The following is a 17,464-nucleotide window of genomic DNA, read 5'->3' on the forward strand; positions in this document are numbered from 1 at the left end:
CTGCAGCAATCCGGGTTAGTAAGTACAGAAAAGCGTGGGGGCCGGGAGGGGGGAATGAGTTGGACATAGGCCTGCAGCTTTGGGAATGGGGTAAGGCTGAAGCCCCTGCATATGGGGCCACCATGTGGCAGCAGCCTTTCCTTATTTCGTGGTGACTGGGTAGACGGAAGGCTGGCTGGCTACCTTGGGGCTGGGGGCTGCCACTAGACGTGCCTACCATTAGATGTACCCACCACTAGATGTGCCCTGTCCCCTGTCCCGGCCTATCACTAGACCACCAGAGGGGGGACAGGGTACAGGGCACACCATTTGGTTCAGAATTCTTTTTTTTTGTTTTTTCCTCCCTACAGGTGAGTGCGTCTCATGGTACACAGGTGTGTCTTATAGAGCGAAAAATATGGTACTCAAAAATAAACCTAAATTTTTAGGCCACAAGCATGGTCCAAAAATGGGGGTCTTGGTTTATATCTAAGTTCTCCCCTTCTCAAAACCATTGCAGGCCTCCCCCAGGGCCTACCTTAAACCCTGCTGGTCCAGTAGTGAACCAGGGCTAGAGCATTCCTCCTATGTTCCTGCCTCGTGTAGTCTCACTACTCAAAATGGCTGATATGAATTCCAACAGTAATTTTGTGAGACTGCTGGAAGTTTGGTTTATATTTGAGTCAACCTATTTTTACCCCTTTTTTTTTTGGAGGGGGAAGAATATTACCTCGGTTTATATTCAGATGAGTTTACATTCGAGCATATATATGGTATGATGTGTGCACATATTTTACTTGTCCACATGTACATTAGCAACTTTAATGCAAATGTACTGTACATATGTGCATTGGTATTTGCATGCTGATTCCAGGATCCTATATTATAGTCAAATAGGGGAGGTCTTAGCTTGCCAGGAAGGAGAGTGAGTGTTTGTCTGAGAAGCAGAAGGGTCCTGCTTCAATAGGAGAGGAATTGGCATCTCTTCCATGTTATGCACATCCCTATCAACAGTCAGTCTGCAGTGGTTAGTTGTTTTTGGGTTGTTGTTTTTTAAAGAAGGTGCTAATGCCTCTGTACTAGTTGTTGGTGAGGCCCAATTTAAACAACTGTGTTCAGCTTTGGAGGCCATATCTTGCTAAGGACATAAAAAGACCAGAAAGATGAGGGACAAAAATGGTAAGGGTATCATTGAGGCAAAAGTCATATGAGAAGGAACTTGAAAACTGGAATTCATATACCCTAGAGCAGTGATGGCTAACCTTTTTGAGCCCGAGTGCCCAAACTGCCGCACAAAAACAAAGAATTTCCTCAAAGTGCTAGCACGTCAATTAAACCTTAATAACAAGATTTTAGTATCTAAAAACTCTTTATAAAGTTGCCTGAACTATGTAACATCATTTTTAAAGGTTGGAATCTTTGTATTGTCAGAGAATCAATTTGATTCACAATCCTTTGGTTTTCATTTCAATTTATTGGCAATTTATAATGTTTTAATGATTTCATTCAATTTAATGAATTTAGGAAGAATTTGATTCAGTTACACAATATATTTAAAATGTATTATTCACATAACATGTCAAATGTATCCTGAGTAAAAAAAAAGATAAACTTCTTAAAACTGTTAACTGTGTCAAGACTCGGTGTGCATTCCCAAAGAGTCTATACATGTTTTTTTGTAAAATTTACAATCAAATTAGAAAATAGTTAAATCATTACATTTCTAATAATATGATGTAAAGAAAACAAAAGAGCTTTCAATTAAACCAACCGCTTTTATTGGAAATTCCAGATTGGAATACAACAGGGCCATGTAAAGTCCCTTTTTTAAATAACATCTTTAAATAATATTTAAATAACTTAGAAAGTGTCTTAACTGCAAACTGAAAACACTGCTTCATGTAAACATATGCATTGGGCATGCTCTGAAAAAAATTAATGTGATTTTTGTTGTTGCATGCATGCTGATAACTTGTCAATCCTTGGCTCATAGTGCGTTAATTTCAGAGCAACACATGCAGCACTCATGTCATCCGTTAATCTGTTTCTAGCATCAGATTTTATATGATTCAAAGCCGAAAACAGCTGCTCACAAGCATAGGATGACCCAAACAAAGTAAGAAGAGCAATCCCAAGTGCTTTCATGGACTTAAAATTGTCTGGCAGAGAATTCCACGCTTTTAGGATTTCATTTTCAGAACTGCTAGCAGTGATTTCATTTGTCACCCTTTCACACTCAATACGTTCAAGAGCCGCACGCAGGTCATTGAATTTACTTTTCCAGATAGAGCTTTCTTGAAATTCCAGTAGCTCCATTTCCAAATTTTGAATATCCAACCACTGTAAGCAGGAAAGATCAAGATCTTCAAATGTGGACTTTTCTGGGGAAGTTATAAATGAAAGGGTTGTCTCCATCTTACGGAACTGAGAAAATCTTTTACTAAAATTCTTCTTTGCTTCGGCTACAATGGTGGAATATGCTTTGTGGATTTCCTGGTGTTTTTTATGACTGTCCACAAATGTTGTAGAATTATCCAAATGTATTTTTAGGTTGGGAAAATATTTTAGCTGTCCACTCTCAAGGTCTTTTTCAAAAACATGCAATTTTCTCTCAAAAGCTTTGATGTCACTAAACATGCTTTCTGCTGTTTTTCCCATGCCTTGTAATTTTTTGTTTAGTACATTAAAGTGGTTAGTAAAATCTGTAAAGAACATGAGGTTGGTAAGCCAGGCCATGTTGGTGAGTTGAGGATAGTCTTCCCCCTTTTCGTTCATAAATAGCCTAACTTTTTCCAAGCAGGCCACAAATCTCTCTAACACTCGTCCTCTGCTCAGCCACCGGACATTATTGTACATCAGTAAAGTGTTATATTGTGCCTGAACCTCATCAAGAAGGGCTTGAAATTGTCGAAAATTAAGAGCACGCGCCATGATGAAGTTCACCATTTTTGTTACATCTCTGAGGACATCGTCAAGTTTTTTGCTGCTTTCTTTGGCGCAGAGAGCCTCTTGATGTATTATGCAGTGAAATTGAATCAGTGGATGTTTTGCTTCCTTAGCAAAGAAATGAATGAATCCTGATGTTGTCCCCACCATGCTAGGTGCTCCATCGCTAGTAACTGAAACTACTTTTTCTGGACTTATGTCTAGTGATGAAAAAGCCTCCATCACAGCATTGTGGATATCTATCCCTTGTGTTCTTCCAGGCAAAGACAGCAGTTTTACCAGCTCTTCTCTCATGATGTCACCAGTAGCATAACGCAAAATGAGCGCTAGTCTTGCATGGTTAGTAATATCTGTACTTTCATCCAAGCACATGGAGTAGAAGGGTGCTTTTTGTAAGTCGCAAGTAAGCTGTTGACTAACATCAGCAGCCATTTGCAGAACCCTATCTTTTGCAGTATTTCTGCTTGGCGGCATCTCAGAGATGCCCTGCACAATTTTATCCTTGTTTTGGAAATCATGGAAGAGTGAATTACTCCCAGCCAAAATTGCCTTTTTGATAAAATCTCCATCAGAGAGGGGCTTACCATGTTTTGCCATGCACAGTGAAATTTGAAAGCTGGCAACTGTAAGATGATTAGTTTTTGAAAGATAGTTGCTAAAACTAAGAGACTGGGAGTGATATTTCTTTAATTTTCCTACAAGGAACTCTTTTCTTTGAGCTAAACCAAGTTCAGCAACACTGTTATGGTTGGTCTCAAAGTGACGTTTGACACTTGATGTGCGAGACACAACACTTTCATTACACATAATACACAATGCTTTCCCACTGCGTTCAATCACTCCATATGTACTCTGTCCAGGCCTCTTGGAATGGTCTTCCACTATCTGTTTTTGCTTTTTTTACTGTACTCATTTTCTTTGTTCAAGACTTCAAGTCTACAAAAAGATAAAATTTGTATAATAAAAAAAATCTAATGAAGTGCTGTATACAAATCCGTCCCCATAAAAAAATATGTGATTGGGGAATTTTACTAATTGTAGACATCCGTTTTGGTCAAAAAAATATACTGTCCGGGTGAAAACCGGACTTGTGCAACCTGAGTGTATGGGAAAAGGACTTTTATTTTTCATTATTGGAGCCTTTGTTATTTTATTATGATGTTTACAAAAGCACTGTGAAGGGCCACATATACACTTTACTGTTTTTTGCTATATTGAGTTTCCCATAAGGTACAGCGCAGAGGATTAGTGTGTTGGTTGTTCACAGAGAGCCCAGCCCTCCTCTCAGCTTACTGAACTTCTCTATGCAATCATCATAAGCAGCTTTTTTATTTCCTCGAATTTAGCATGTCCCCCATGGAAGATACAGAGGTTTTTACAGAGGAGCACATTATTAGACACATTAACTTCCCCCCATATCCTCACCTCTCTAGCATGGGAGCACTAGGAACTGTTCCTGATTACAGATGTCACATGTGGAGTCACACTACAGCCTCACTGAGTTCCTGTGACAGACTCAGTGTGAAGCTTCTCTTCCTCCCCCCACTTCCCCCTCACACACTGCCTGGCTCATAGGATACTAAGGGGAAGACAGGCAGGCTAAACATCCACTCACAGGACTGCAGCCAGCACAGGAGGATGGGCCGCGGCCCACCGGGACAATGCCCGGTCCTCCCAATGGCCAGTCCAGCCCTGTTGCCAGGTGAGCTGCAAAGCAGACACCGGCACACTCGCCTCCCGCCGCGCCGCATATCTTAATTGCGCGGGGACAGAAATCCCACCCGTCCCCGCCAAAGTCTCACCCGTCCCCACCCGTCCCCGTGAAGAATCCCACCCGTCCCCGTGAGGAATCCCTCCGTCCCCACCCGTCCCCGTGAGGAATCCCCTCCGTCCCCGCCCGTCCCCGTGAGGAATCCCCTCCGTCCCTATAAACTTCAGAAATAGTTATTACATTTAATTATGCTACTGAATTAAAGGTTCTGGTAGAAACCCATTTACAAATAAGCAAAAAGACTTTATTAATTTGGAAATATTAATTGGGAAGAATACACACTTTGTAAACGGGTTTCTACCAGAGCCTCTTTTGTTTATAAATTTTTATCAACATAACTAATATACTACTTTATCCTGAAGCAAAAAAAAAAGAAAAAAATAAATAGAATTCTTTTCCTACCTTTGTTGCCTGGTTTCTGCTTTCCTCATGTTCTCATTCAGTTCCTTCCATCCACTGTCTCTCTTCCTTCTGCGTCTTCCATTTGCTCTGTTACTGTGCCTCTCCCTTTCTCCCCCCCCTTCCAAATTGGTCTGGCACCCATCTTCTTCCCTCCGCTCCCCCATAGTCTGGCATCTCTGTCTTCTTCCCTGCCATCGTCTTCTCCTCACTCTCTCTTCCCCATTTCCTTTCAGCGTCCTTCTCCCCCCCATCTTCCCCATGTCCTGTCAGCGTCCTTCTCCCCCCTCTGTCTTCCCCATGGCCTTTCAGCTTCCTTCTCCACCCCCCCATCTTCCCCATGGCCTTTCAGCATCCTTCTCCACCCCACCCCCCATCTTCCCCATGTCCTTTCAGCGTCCTTCTCCACCCCTTTGTCTTCCCCATGTGCTTTCAGCATCCTTCTCCTCCCCCCGTCTTCCCCATGTCCTGTCAGCGTCCTTCTCCCCCTTCTGTCTTCCACAAATGCTTTCAGTGTCCTTCCCCCCCACCCCATCTTCCCCATGGCCTTTCAGCGTCCTTCTCCCCCCTCCTTCTCTCCCGCCCCGGGTGCAGCACAGCCGGCCAGGTTCCCTTACTTTTGTGGCGCTTCTGCGACCGACAGACCGACAACAGCCCCGGTCTGACAAACCTACCTGCCCTTAACCGCGAATCTAAATTTCCTTCTTACAGCTGCTGTAAGAAGGTAATTTAGATTCGCGGTTAAGGGCAGGGAGGTTTGTCGGACCAGGGCTGTTGTCGGTCGGTCGGGTTAGCTCCACAAAAGTAAGGGGACCTGGTCGGCTGTGCTGCACACGGGGCGGGGCGGGGCGGACCGCCCCCCTCCCTTAGCAGTCAGTAGCCACTCGAGCCGCGAGGATACTCCTCCTTACCTACCCTGCCTGCAGCACAGAGCCGAACGGAAGTCTTCCCAACGTCAGCGCAGACGTTGGAGGGAGGGAGGGCTTTGTTTACCGACGTCAGCGCTGACATCGGGAAGACTTCCGTTCGGCTCTGTGCTGCAAGCAGAGCAGGTAGGGAGAAAAGCCGCGCGACTTAGTACATCCAGCCCCGCAGGAACCCCGCGACCCTCGGAGGCGTCCCCACGGGATCCCCGCGACCCGTGCAGCTCTCTATTGTGGACCTTCCCGCGTGCCAGCTGCAAGGCCTTCGCGTGCCACAGCTGGCACGCGTGCCATAGGTTCGCCATCGCTGCCCTAGAGGAAAGGAGGTGTAGGGATGATTTTACACACACACATGGCCAGGGCCACCTACTGCTGATCCCTCTTCCTCCCCTCCAAATCTGATAAATATATCATTCTCTGCACCTTTAACCCCCTATCTACCCCCAGGTGAGGTGGCCTCATCTTATAAAGTTGAGGCAAGAGCAATATGTTGAAGTATAACTGAAAAGGAAAGATGTGCCCAAAAGGATGAAGCAAGAAATCAAATATTCACAATGTAAAACTTTTGTGCAGTGAACATTTTTCTGTAATTTGTCACAATCTATTAACTAGATGATTTACTTATTAGTACTATGGCTAATTTTGATTTACTTATTAGTACTATGGCTAATTTTTACAGCTTATAATGTACTACTATGAGTTTGAGCTGAGTCTAGTTTGATCCCTATTAAAATAACATTGAGTATTGCTTTAGTATGATTATATTATCAGTTTAATAAGTTTATTGCTAAAGTCACATAAAAGCTGATTTTGAATATGTTATTCCCTGTGGGTTTTATTCTACTTTTATTATTCTGGAGCTACTTAGCAAAGCTGAATAATCCGATCAAGATGGCGTCGGGAGCGGACGCCTGAGCGAGCTCTGTGCTCGTTAGTACCTGATTTTGCGTTGGTGTCTCTTCCCCGGTAGCGAAGAGGTAGGGGAAGAGGAAGGGAGTTTCCCGCTATGCCCCTCCAGCGGCTGAACCCTCTCAACGGCTGATACAGTCTACTTTAACGAGCGTTTTTGCTCGCATGGGTGAGGTGACCCCAGTTACTTCGGGAGGGAACCCGGATTTTTCAGGGAACCTCAGCGCGGAGAGTCGGACCAGAGGCTGGTTCCTCCCCAGCCCGGAAGTGCACAAGTGCAGGGAATGCCTGGAAGCCGACAGCTCCGAGAGGGAGAGAGTGATTCCAGCATTGGAGGGACATCCCTATCGAACCTTTCAGTGGAAGGAGGAGATGGGAACCATCAAGAATCCCCATGCACTTTGGAAGAAGAGGTGAGAGGTGCCTCGGGAGGGAATACTATCAGTTTTGGGGAGATGAAGAAACCAGATAAGATAGATATGGAGGCGCTATGGCAGGCCATATCAGTCATGGATTCCAATCTCAAACTGACTTTATCTACAATTAAAACAGATTATGGAACTGTTTTCTCCAAGGTGGAACAACAAGGGGTACTTCTTACTAATGTGAATGAAAGGTTGGAGAAACAGGAAAATAATTTGAATGAAGTAAAGAAGGTACAAGTGGAATTGGTTAAGGAGAGATCTTATGTTTCCCGTAAGATGGAAAATTTCAAAAATCAACTGAGGAAAAACAATTTAAGATTTTTGAACTTTCCAAAGTGTCCTATTATTTCACCAGTTGAAATGGCTAGGAAATATTTCCGAGAGACTTTAGCCATCCCACCAGAAAATCTACCTCCAATTGTTAGAGCTTACTATTTGAATATAAAGACAACAAAAGGGGAATCCACACCTATAGAAACCCCAGTGGATAAAGTAGTGGATATGAATTTGTCTTCATTTCTGGAAAATTCCCTTGAGGTTGTCACTCAAAGAACTACCATGTTGTTGACCCTAGCCTTGGAGAGTGATAGGGAATTTATTCTTCATATGTATTTTCGTCATATAAATGATAAGTTTTTGGGCTCTAATGTTCGAGTTTTTCCAGATTTAGCTCAGAGGACCCAGAGACGTAGGAAGGAGTTCTTGTCCCTGAGGTCAAGAACCCTGGCTCTGGGGGCTACATTTCTTGTTAAATTTCCTGCAAAGTGTTATGTATCTTTTCAAGATAAGAATTTTCTTTTTTTTGAGCCCAAACAACTTTTGGAATTTATTGGATCAAAAGAGAAATTGGCAACCATGTCTAGTAATGTGTGACCTGCCAGCTGGCTGTAATTTGGGAATCTAATGCCGTGACCTTGATTAGTTGATTTGTTACTACTATTTAGAAGTTTATTTCTTTTCTTGATCTTTAAACTGTGGACTAAATAAGACATTATTATTTTTCTTTACAAGTTTTATTGAATATCATTACTGGATCTCTTGCATTGTAAAAAAGTAATGCTTGTATTTAAAATGGAAAATCTTATAAATAAATAAAAAAAAGAAGAAGCTGATTTTGAATATGTTATTCCCTGTGGGTTTTATTCTACTTTTATTATTCTGGAGCTACTTAGCAAAGCTGAATAATCCAGATTTCTTGCAAAGAGAATACACTATGGTTAGGAAATTTTCACTGCTTTGTGCCCAGATTATTTTCACAGGTTGTGTACAGTTTCGAGATATTCCTTTTTTGCTTTCAATGTAAGCAGACTATACATGTCTATTTATTTATTGGGATTAACTGCCTTTAGGAAGAGATTTATAATTTTAACTTAAATTAAAATAGGGATCCACCTGAGATCTACTTCTCCGGTTTCTTGAGCGAAGTGACAGGAACCTCAGATCTCAAACTGTTACCAGTGGTGTTCTCCTGCTCTTAACTTTCCCTGAAGCTGATAGATATCTTTCTCTCTTACAGCAGGATTAATCAGGCACATATATAGGTGATGTCATTTTATTTTGCTAGAATGGAACAACTCTCCCAGAGCTCAGAATTCAGTGTAAAGTTCTAAGTACACATGGCCCTTCCTGTGTGGAAGAGATTGTGTGTCTAATCAATCCTGCTGTTTACTAAAAACATCTGTTTACAGGTGGGCAACAAAACTTTTTCCGCTGATAAGAAGGACTGGGTGAGGTACTTAAGTGGATCACTGGCAAACTCAGGGTTGCTACTCTTTTTAAATATTGTGCATTGTTCATTAGAACAATGGTCCCCAACCCTGTCCTGGAGGACCACCAACCAGTCAGGTTTTCAGGGCAGCCCTAATAACTATGTATGGAGCAGCTTTGCATGCCTGTCACCTCCATTATATGCAAATTTCTCATATGCAGATTCATTAGAGCTATTCCAAAAACCCGACTGGCTGGTGGTCCTCCAGGACAGGGTTGGGGAACACTGCATTAGAAGACCACATATCAAAAAGGTATAGGAGTATCAAGGTCACACAGAGAGCCTGCCCAGCATAGCTTGACCAGATGCACTCTTTTATTGTGGACTGGTCAAAGCAGTAGTGTGAGGCAAAGGAAAGATCAGATCAGTACTTTAGTCGCAAAGTTTGTGGATTAACATTTGTATCTGATATATCAGTACCTTTACTCACATGTCCAGGTAATGTAGCTCCAGCAGGAAATGTCAAATAACCTAAATAAACAATTTGCAAACAACCTGGGCTCAAACAACAAGAAAAACTGGAACCAGCCCTTTGACTGTACAATATTTGATGAGCTGTTCCTCCCATGCAGTTTCTCAGAATTTCCCCAGTAGCTTCAATAATAAAACAGACCCATCCCCCATTTAGCTCCTATGGGGAATGCTTCCCAGGGTCTGTTCAGCCCTCAACTGATACGGCAGTGAGTGCACAATATTTGCAGTTCATATGAAGGTCCTTAAGTAGTCACACAATCTTCACACAGAGTTTTCAAGTCAAGTCAAAACATAAATAATTCTTCAAAATGTTGTTTGACCATTATGATTAATGATAATCACTTCAACTGAAAAGTACTAGCATTTTCTTCTTCATAAAAGGAGGAACGCAAGTCAGTGAAAGAATTAGGATGGAAAAACCTTGGACAGGAGTGAAAATGGCTCCATGTATGAAGTAGAGTGACAAGTCATTTTTCTGGTATATTGGAGAAAGTAGAAAAGCCTGAGATGGAATTATGAGACTCACAAGTGTTGAGGATTGATGTTTGGAAATTGATAAGAGAAAAGCAGAAATAGTCAACAAATTCTTTGGTTCAGTGTTCACAGAAGAAAACCCAAAGAAAGTCCATAGCTGTTGACAAAAATATACACATAGATGGTATATAAGTATACCACATGTTTTAGAGAAAATAGTGTTTATGAACAGTTTGCAAAACTGAAAGTGGATAAAAACATGGAACCTGATGAGACACATCCCAGAATGCTGAAAACTCACAAAAACATTGGTAAATCCTCTAAAGCAGGGCTACCCAATTCCGGTCCTCCAGATCTACTGGCAGGCCAGGTTTTCAGGTTATCCACCATGAATATGCATAAGAGAGATTTGCCTGCACTGCCTTCTTGGTATGCAAATCTCTCATATGCATGTTCATTGTGGATATCCTGAAAACCTGGCCTGCCAGTAGATTTCGAGAACCGGAATTGGGCAGCCCTACTCTAAAGGATGTGTTTAATAGATCCTTGGATATGGAAAATGATTTGTGAGAATGGAGAAAGGCTGATGTGGTCCCTCTTCACAAAAGTGGGAACAGAGAAGTGGTGGGAAAATATGGGCCAATAAGTCAAACCTTAGTGGTGGGAAAAATAATGGAGAAGATGCTGAAGGAAAACATAATAAGATTTCTACAACCAAATGGAGATTCAAGATCTGGGGCAACATGGTGTCACCAAAGGTAGATCATGGCAAACCAATCTTGATTGACTTTTTTTTTATTTGGTGACAAAAGAATTGGACTAAGATCATGCACTGGATGTGGACTACTTAGATTTCAGCAAGCCTTTGCTACTGTTCTTCATAGGAAGTGCATGAATAAATTGTGAAGCTTGAATATGGGATCCTAAGTAGATAACTGGAGTACTATGCTAATTTTTGAAAGCTTTATCTTGCCAGAGACATAAAAATACTCAAATTTGTTCAAGGGAAAGTGGTATAGGGTCCCTACCAGAAAATGTATGAAGTAACTTGAAGACTTGAATATGTACACCATGGAGGAGAGAAGGAATAGGGAAGATGCTACACACCTTTAAGTATTTGAAAAATACATATAAACAAACCTTTCCAAAAAGGAAAAGACCATATACAGTGGTTCCCAAACCCTGTTCTGGGGGACCCCCAGCCAGTCAGGTTTTCAAGATATCCCTAATGAATATGCATGAGAAAGATTTGCATATAATGGAAGTGACAGGTATGCAAATCTCTCTCATGCATATTCATTAGGGATATCTTGAAAACCCGACTGGCTGGGGGTCCCCCAGGACAGGGTTTGGGAACCACTGATATAATTAGAGGATATGAAACAGTAATAATAATAATAATATCTTTAATTATGCATCAAAACAAAAAACAAACAAACAAGTTTTTACCTAGGGTAGCAACACATTTCCATATGCTTTCTCCATTCTGTCCAAATTCTTGTAAGAATCCTTGTGAGAAAGCACTGCATTCTCTGGATTGTAAACTGTACCTTTAAGGAACTGAATCCAGAAAGAAATCTACACAGTTTCTTGACTTCATTTACCACAAAAGTATTATTTATTTAATTAAAAATTATTTTAGCCCACTTACACCTAAGCGGTTCACACAAATACATACATAATTATAAAACAATAAAAAAAGACAAAAACATAATTCAGATTCACAAAAGTTCTTCAAACAATCATTAAAAAAAAAAAATGCCTCTACAAATAAAGTTGACTTCAAGACCTTCTTAAATTTCAGTAAAACAGGTAATAACTGAAGAGGTCCTCTCAAATTATTCCATAACAATACTCCTGCCACTGAGATAATGGAAATCCTTATTTTCTCAGTATACAGTTGTCAGTTCCTCACTAACTAACCATAGCGTCCCTTCTGATCTCAAGGATCTTGATGGCTGGTACACTTTTAATGCCTGTGTCAAGTACCATGGGATCTCAAAATACACCACCTTAAATATCAACACCAGGATTTTATAAGTGACACAATATTTTACTGGTAGCCAGTGGAGCTGTTTCAATCGTGGCGTTGTGTGTTTAAATTTGCTCCCATAACTGTTTAGCTGCATTTCCAATAACCTGTAAGCCTCTACATCTTGAGGATGCTATTCCTAGATATAAAGCATTGAAGTAATCCAATTTCTGAAGAATCACTGCTTGAACTATGATAACATAGTTTTTAATCTATTAAGCACCCGCATGTGGAAGATAGCAGACCTGGCTACTGGCAATTCCTGAACCTTCATTGTTAATGTGGAGTCTAACCAGACTCCCAGCATTTAAGTCACTTCTGTATTGGAATATGAAGATCACAAATATCAATAGAATTAGGTCTTCATCCTTACTTATCAACATCACCTCATTCTTATTAAGGTTTAGTGCCAACTTGGGATTTATCATCCACTCCCCTACTGCTCAAAGGCAGTGATAGTTTAGAATGGAGTTTACTTTCCAGATCAGTAATTTAACTCTAGTGAATTGGTTAACATCCTACATCCTTGCTGTTAGAAGCAAACAGGTGCTCCTCTGAAATCTATTTTGCTGGTTACATTTACCTCATACTATTAGTTGAACAAATCCACAATAAATTGAATCAGGTTGGGCAGACTGGATGGACCATTCGGGTCTTTATCTGCCGTCATCTACTATGTTACTATGTAAAGCAGGGGTGTCCAATGTCGGTCCTCGAGGGCCGCAATCCAGTCGGGTTTTCTGGATTTCCCCACTGAATATGCATGAGATCTATTTGCATGCACTGCTTTCAATGCATATTCATTGAGGAAATCCTGAAAACCCGACTGGATTGCGGCCCTCGAGGACCGACATTGGACACCCCTGATGTAAAGGATAGTGAATTTGGTCAGGCTCTTACATATCTCATAGCCTTAAGCTTGGGAGTCAACATTCTATGTGCTTAAATCAATTCTGATTGTTTTCAGATTTAAGACAATTGCTGATGGTAATCCGTATTTTCTGTATTACCAAAATCTGAACTCTCCTCTCTGAGAACAATACCAAAACCTTTATCCATGCTCTCATCACTTCATGCTTAGACTACTGCAATGTACTCCTCTCAGGTCTCCCGCTCATCCATCTCTCACTCCTTCAATCCATTCAAAATGCTGCTGCAAGACTCATATTCTGTGAGAGCCACCATGCTTACATTACCCCGTCTCCTCAAGTTACTTCATTGGCTCCCAATCCATTTCCGAATACAGTTCAAACTCCTCTTACTAACTTACATGTGCATTCACTCTGTAGCTCCTCAATATCTCTCCTCACTTATCTCCCCCCTATGCTTTCCCCCAGTGAACTCTGTTCATCGGGTAAGTCCCTCTCATCTGTACTCTGTACTCTTCTCCTCCACCGCCAACTCCAGACTTCGTCCCTTCTTTCTTGCCACGTTGTATGCCTGGAACAGACTTCTAGAGTCAATACACTATGCTGCATCTCTAGCAGTTTTCAAATCCAAGCTAGAAGCTCACTTTTTGAAGCCACTTTCAACTCTTAGTCTCCACTCCCATTGTATCATTCTTTCTACAAAAAACTCCCCATCCCTGAGATGTCCTGTCTGTCCATATTAGATTGTAAGCTATTCTGAGCAGGGACCATCTATTGAATGTTAAATGTATAGCACTGTGTATGCCTTTCAGTGCTATAGAAATGATAAATAGTAGTAGTAAATAGCGGGATTCATTTGGTACACAAGTCTTTCTCTCTAGAGCCACATTAATCTTTGAGCTATGGGACTAACTTTATAGTTAAGTTCTAAGCTGTGAGAGAATTGATTGGTTCCAATGATTTGTGATGTCACTTCAGTTATGTGCCTGATTAATCCTATGTGTATAGAAAACACCTGTAACAGGTGTGCAATAGTGATCTTCAACAATAATTTTCTTGAAACATTTATATTCAGATGTGTTCATGTTTAAACTTTTCAGTCAGCAATGTAAAAAGATAAGAACATAAGAATTGCCACACTGGGACAGACTGAAGGTCCATCAAGCCCAGTGTCCTGCTTCCAAGTGGCCAGCCCAGGTCCCAAGTACCTAGCCAAATAGTAAAACTGATTTTATGTTGCTTATCTTAGGAATAAGAAGTGGATTCCCCAAGCCATCTCAATAATGGTCTACAGAATTCTCTTTTAGGAAATTATCCAAAACTTCTTTTAAACCCTACTAAGACAGGGGTAGGCAATTGCGGCCCTCGAGAGCCACAGGCAGGTCAGGTTTTCAGGCTATCCACAATAAATATGCATGAGATAGATTCCGCACCTCAAGGAGGCAGTGCATGCAAATCCATCTCGTACATATTCATTGTAGATATCCTGAAAACCTGATCTGCCTGTGGCTCTCAAGGACCGTATTTGCGTACCCCTGCACTAAGATAACTGATTTCACCACATTCTCTGGTAACGAATTCCAGAGTTTAATTACATGTTTATGGAAGCATGAAGTAAAATGAACACAACTATTTGGAACATTGGCACTTTATAGAATGCTAGTACTCTATACTCTGTGCTGCCTCCAAGTTGAAAATATACCCCAATCACATTGCAAATTAAAAGATGTACTAAAACATTTAAGAAAAAAACATTTTATTTGAAACATAAATAGTTACAGACCTTGCTGAAAAACTGGATGGTGAAAAGTAGGGATGGGAAGTTTGTCCGTCAACCAGGGTTCACGAAAATAGGTCTCAAGCCAGGCTATGCACTCTTTCAGTGATTCTGTCATTTCCTCGGGTTCTTTGGATACATCACAAGTAAATGAGACCTCCTTTTTCCTGTAAAAGCAATACCATTATTTTAATAGTAAACTTTTACAGAGTTTGCTAAAACTGAAAAGAAAATACACTAAATATTAATTAAGGATAAATGTTACTAATATCATTTTATGTTCTTAATATTACAGAGGAAACAAGATCAAACTAGAAACAAACCAGAAATTTTTGGGGCTTCTAAAATTTGTTGGAGGCAACTTGAGCTTTTGAGAACAACATATGTCTGACACATTTCACAAAACAGAATCTTGTACATTTGGTTAGTCTTTAACAGGAGTTTGCAGAGCAAAATATTTTCGTTATGTTTGGTTCACTGATCTTTTTAATTCCATTTCAAATTCTGAATTTTTTGGGTCCATGAAAGTCAACTGATCTTATAATTTTGCAATGTAACAGTGGGTTTTTCCATCTACCTATAATGCCACAGAGCCAAGAGTATCCCAAAGCATTACTACTATCACTCATCATTTCTACAGCACTACTAGGTACGCACAACACTATACACTATTCCCCTAATTCTATATATATGGTGCACACCCAATTTGTGTATAGAATTTAAGTGAATGAGCCAATTAGTACCAATAATTGGGTGCTAACCATCAACTATTTGTGCCTAGTGGCACCAAATTTGAACTTACCCAGCACATCTTTGTAGTCGATATTTATACAAATGAGTGCGTAAATTTTATGCATGGACACAAAAGAGGGCATTGGCCTTGGGAGGGGAATGGTGGGTCAGCGCATTCTAAGGATTTGTTTGCTCTGTTATAGAACAAGGCAGATGTATGCCAAATTTAAGCACAAGGATTTACAAATAGTTGGTGTAAATCCTAGAACCAAGATCCACACCCATTTTTAGGTGCAGGTGCTATTTCATGGGTGCCCAAAAGGTCGATCGCGATCAACCAGTAGATTGCAAAGGCAACGCGAGTCGATCGCGGAGACTCATGTTGCCTTTGCATTCTCTCTGATTCCCCGACACCGCAACAAACAGGCCAGGCGCGTGCAGTGACTGCATAAGCGCTGGGCCCAAAAGACTTTTCCCCCCCCCTCCCCCGATATCAATTCTGACGTTGGAGAGGAAGTTCCGGGCCAGTCAGGCAGTGGTTGGCTAACCCAGAACTTCCTCTCTGATGTCAGAATTGATATCGGGGAGGTGTGGGCCCAGCGCTTCTGCAGTCACTGCACATGCCTGGCCTGTCTGTTGCGGTGTCGGGGAAGCAGGGAGAATTCGGCGGCAGTGGCTTGGAGGGGCAGGGAGAGAGAAAGAGGTTTTTGGGGTCCTTTAGGGATTGGAAGCTTTATCTGTGCTCTTTGTGTCTTCATCTGGTTCTTCTTTTCGGACCACTTCCTGGGATGAGTGTGGGGTGAATGGAGTGTTTATGATGTGATTCTTCTTTTCCTGCACTAGTTTTGATTAAGGTTTGGGAAAGGTATTGGTTTGTTTGTTGTTATATATTGTAAAATGGGCCTTCAGCAGGGCATGCTGTGGCTGGGCAGTCTTCTTTGCTTGGACTATCACCTCCGATTTGCCTTATTTTGATTGTACCTATTCTGATGTTTGTATTGTTAGTATTTCCTTGCCTTGTTTTTTCAAGCTGTTTTTGTGCTGAAGCTCTAATAAAGATATTATTAAAAAGAAAGAGACAGAAAGAAGGAGGGGGGGGGGGTCGGTGAGACAGAAAGAAAGAAAAGGGAGGGGCAGGGAAAGAGGAAGAAATCAGAAAGAAAGAAAGGGGGGCAGGAAGAGAGAGAGAGAGTAAGAGAGAAAGAAGGGGGGGGGAGCAGGGGGAGAGGAAGAAAAGTTGGACTCATGAAAGGACAGAGAGAGATGTTGGTTGGGGAATGTAATGAGGTCTGGAGAGGAAGCATGCAAGAGACAGAAAGAAAGGAAGAAATATTGGATGCACAGTCTGAAGGAAATATAACCAGAGACTCATGAAATCACCAGACAACAAAGGTAGGAAAAATGATTTTATTTTCAATTTAGTGATCAAAATGTGTCCGTTTTGAGAATTTATATCTGCTGTCTATATTTTGCACTATGGCCCCCTTTTACTGAACCACAATAGCGTTTTTTAGCACAAGGAATCTATGCACGTTTTTTAGCACAGGGAGTCTATGAGCGTCGGGAGCAGCATGGGGCATTCAGTGCAGCTCCCTGTGCTAAAAACCGCTATTGTGACAATAGTTGTGTTTTTAACTTGGATCTTTGCTTTAACCCTGTCTGATCTTGAAGCAAGTATTTTCAAATCTGGATGTTTCCTAAACCATATTAAGACACCATTCTTTCTCCCTTCTGCACATCAATACTGTCCTTTTTGTTGTATTTATGATAGTATCAATGATCATTATTTAATTATTAATTTGCTGTTTTGCTAGTTCTGTTTGTTTTGTTTTTTGTTATTCATACATATGATTTATTTTATGATGAGATTCACAGATGTACGTATGATTTTTTCTTAAATACCAATAAAAATTAATTGAAATAATAAAACAAACAAAACAATTGCTATTGCGGTTTAGTAAAAGGGGAGGGGTATATTTGTCTATT

General features: G+C 41.1%; 1 protein-coding gene across 4 annotated transcripts in view; it reads right to left on the bottom strand.

The window, feature by feature from the left end:
- MGMT (O-6-methylguanine-DNA methyltransferase) overlaps nt 1-17,464 on the bottom strand; it is a 492,598-nt gene that overhangs the window by 123,206 nt on the left and 351,928 nt on the right. For all 4 annotated transcript variants that reach the window (XM_033943725.1, XM_033943723.1, XM_033943722.1 and 1 more), the window contains one exon: nt 14,753-14,913. In XM_033943725.1, the coding sequence (XP_033799616.1) occupies nt 14,753-14,913 (161 nt within the window). The remainder of the gene's footprint in view (nt 1-14,752; nt 14,914-17,464) is intronic.

This window comes from Geotrypetes seraphini, chromosome 4 (assembly GCF_902459505.1).
Source record: "Geotrypetes seraphini chromosome 4, aGeoSer1.1, whole genome shotgun sequence".
NCBI lineage: Eukaryota > Metazoa > Chordata > Amphibia > Gymnophiona > Dermophiidae > Geotrypetes > Geotrypetes seraphini.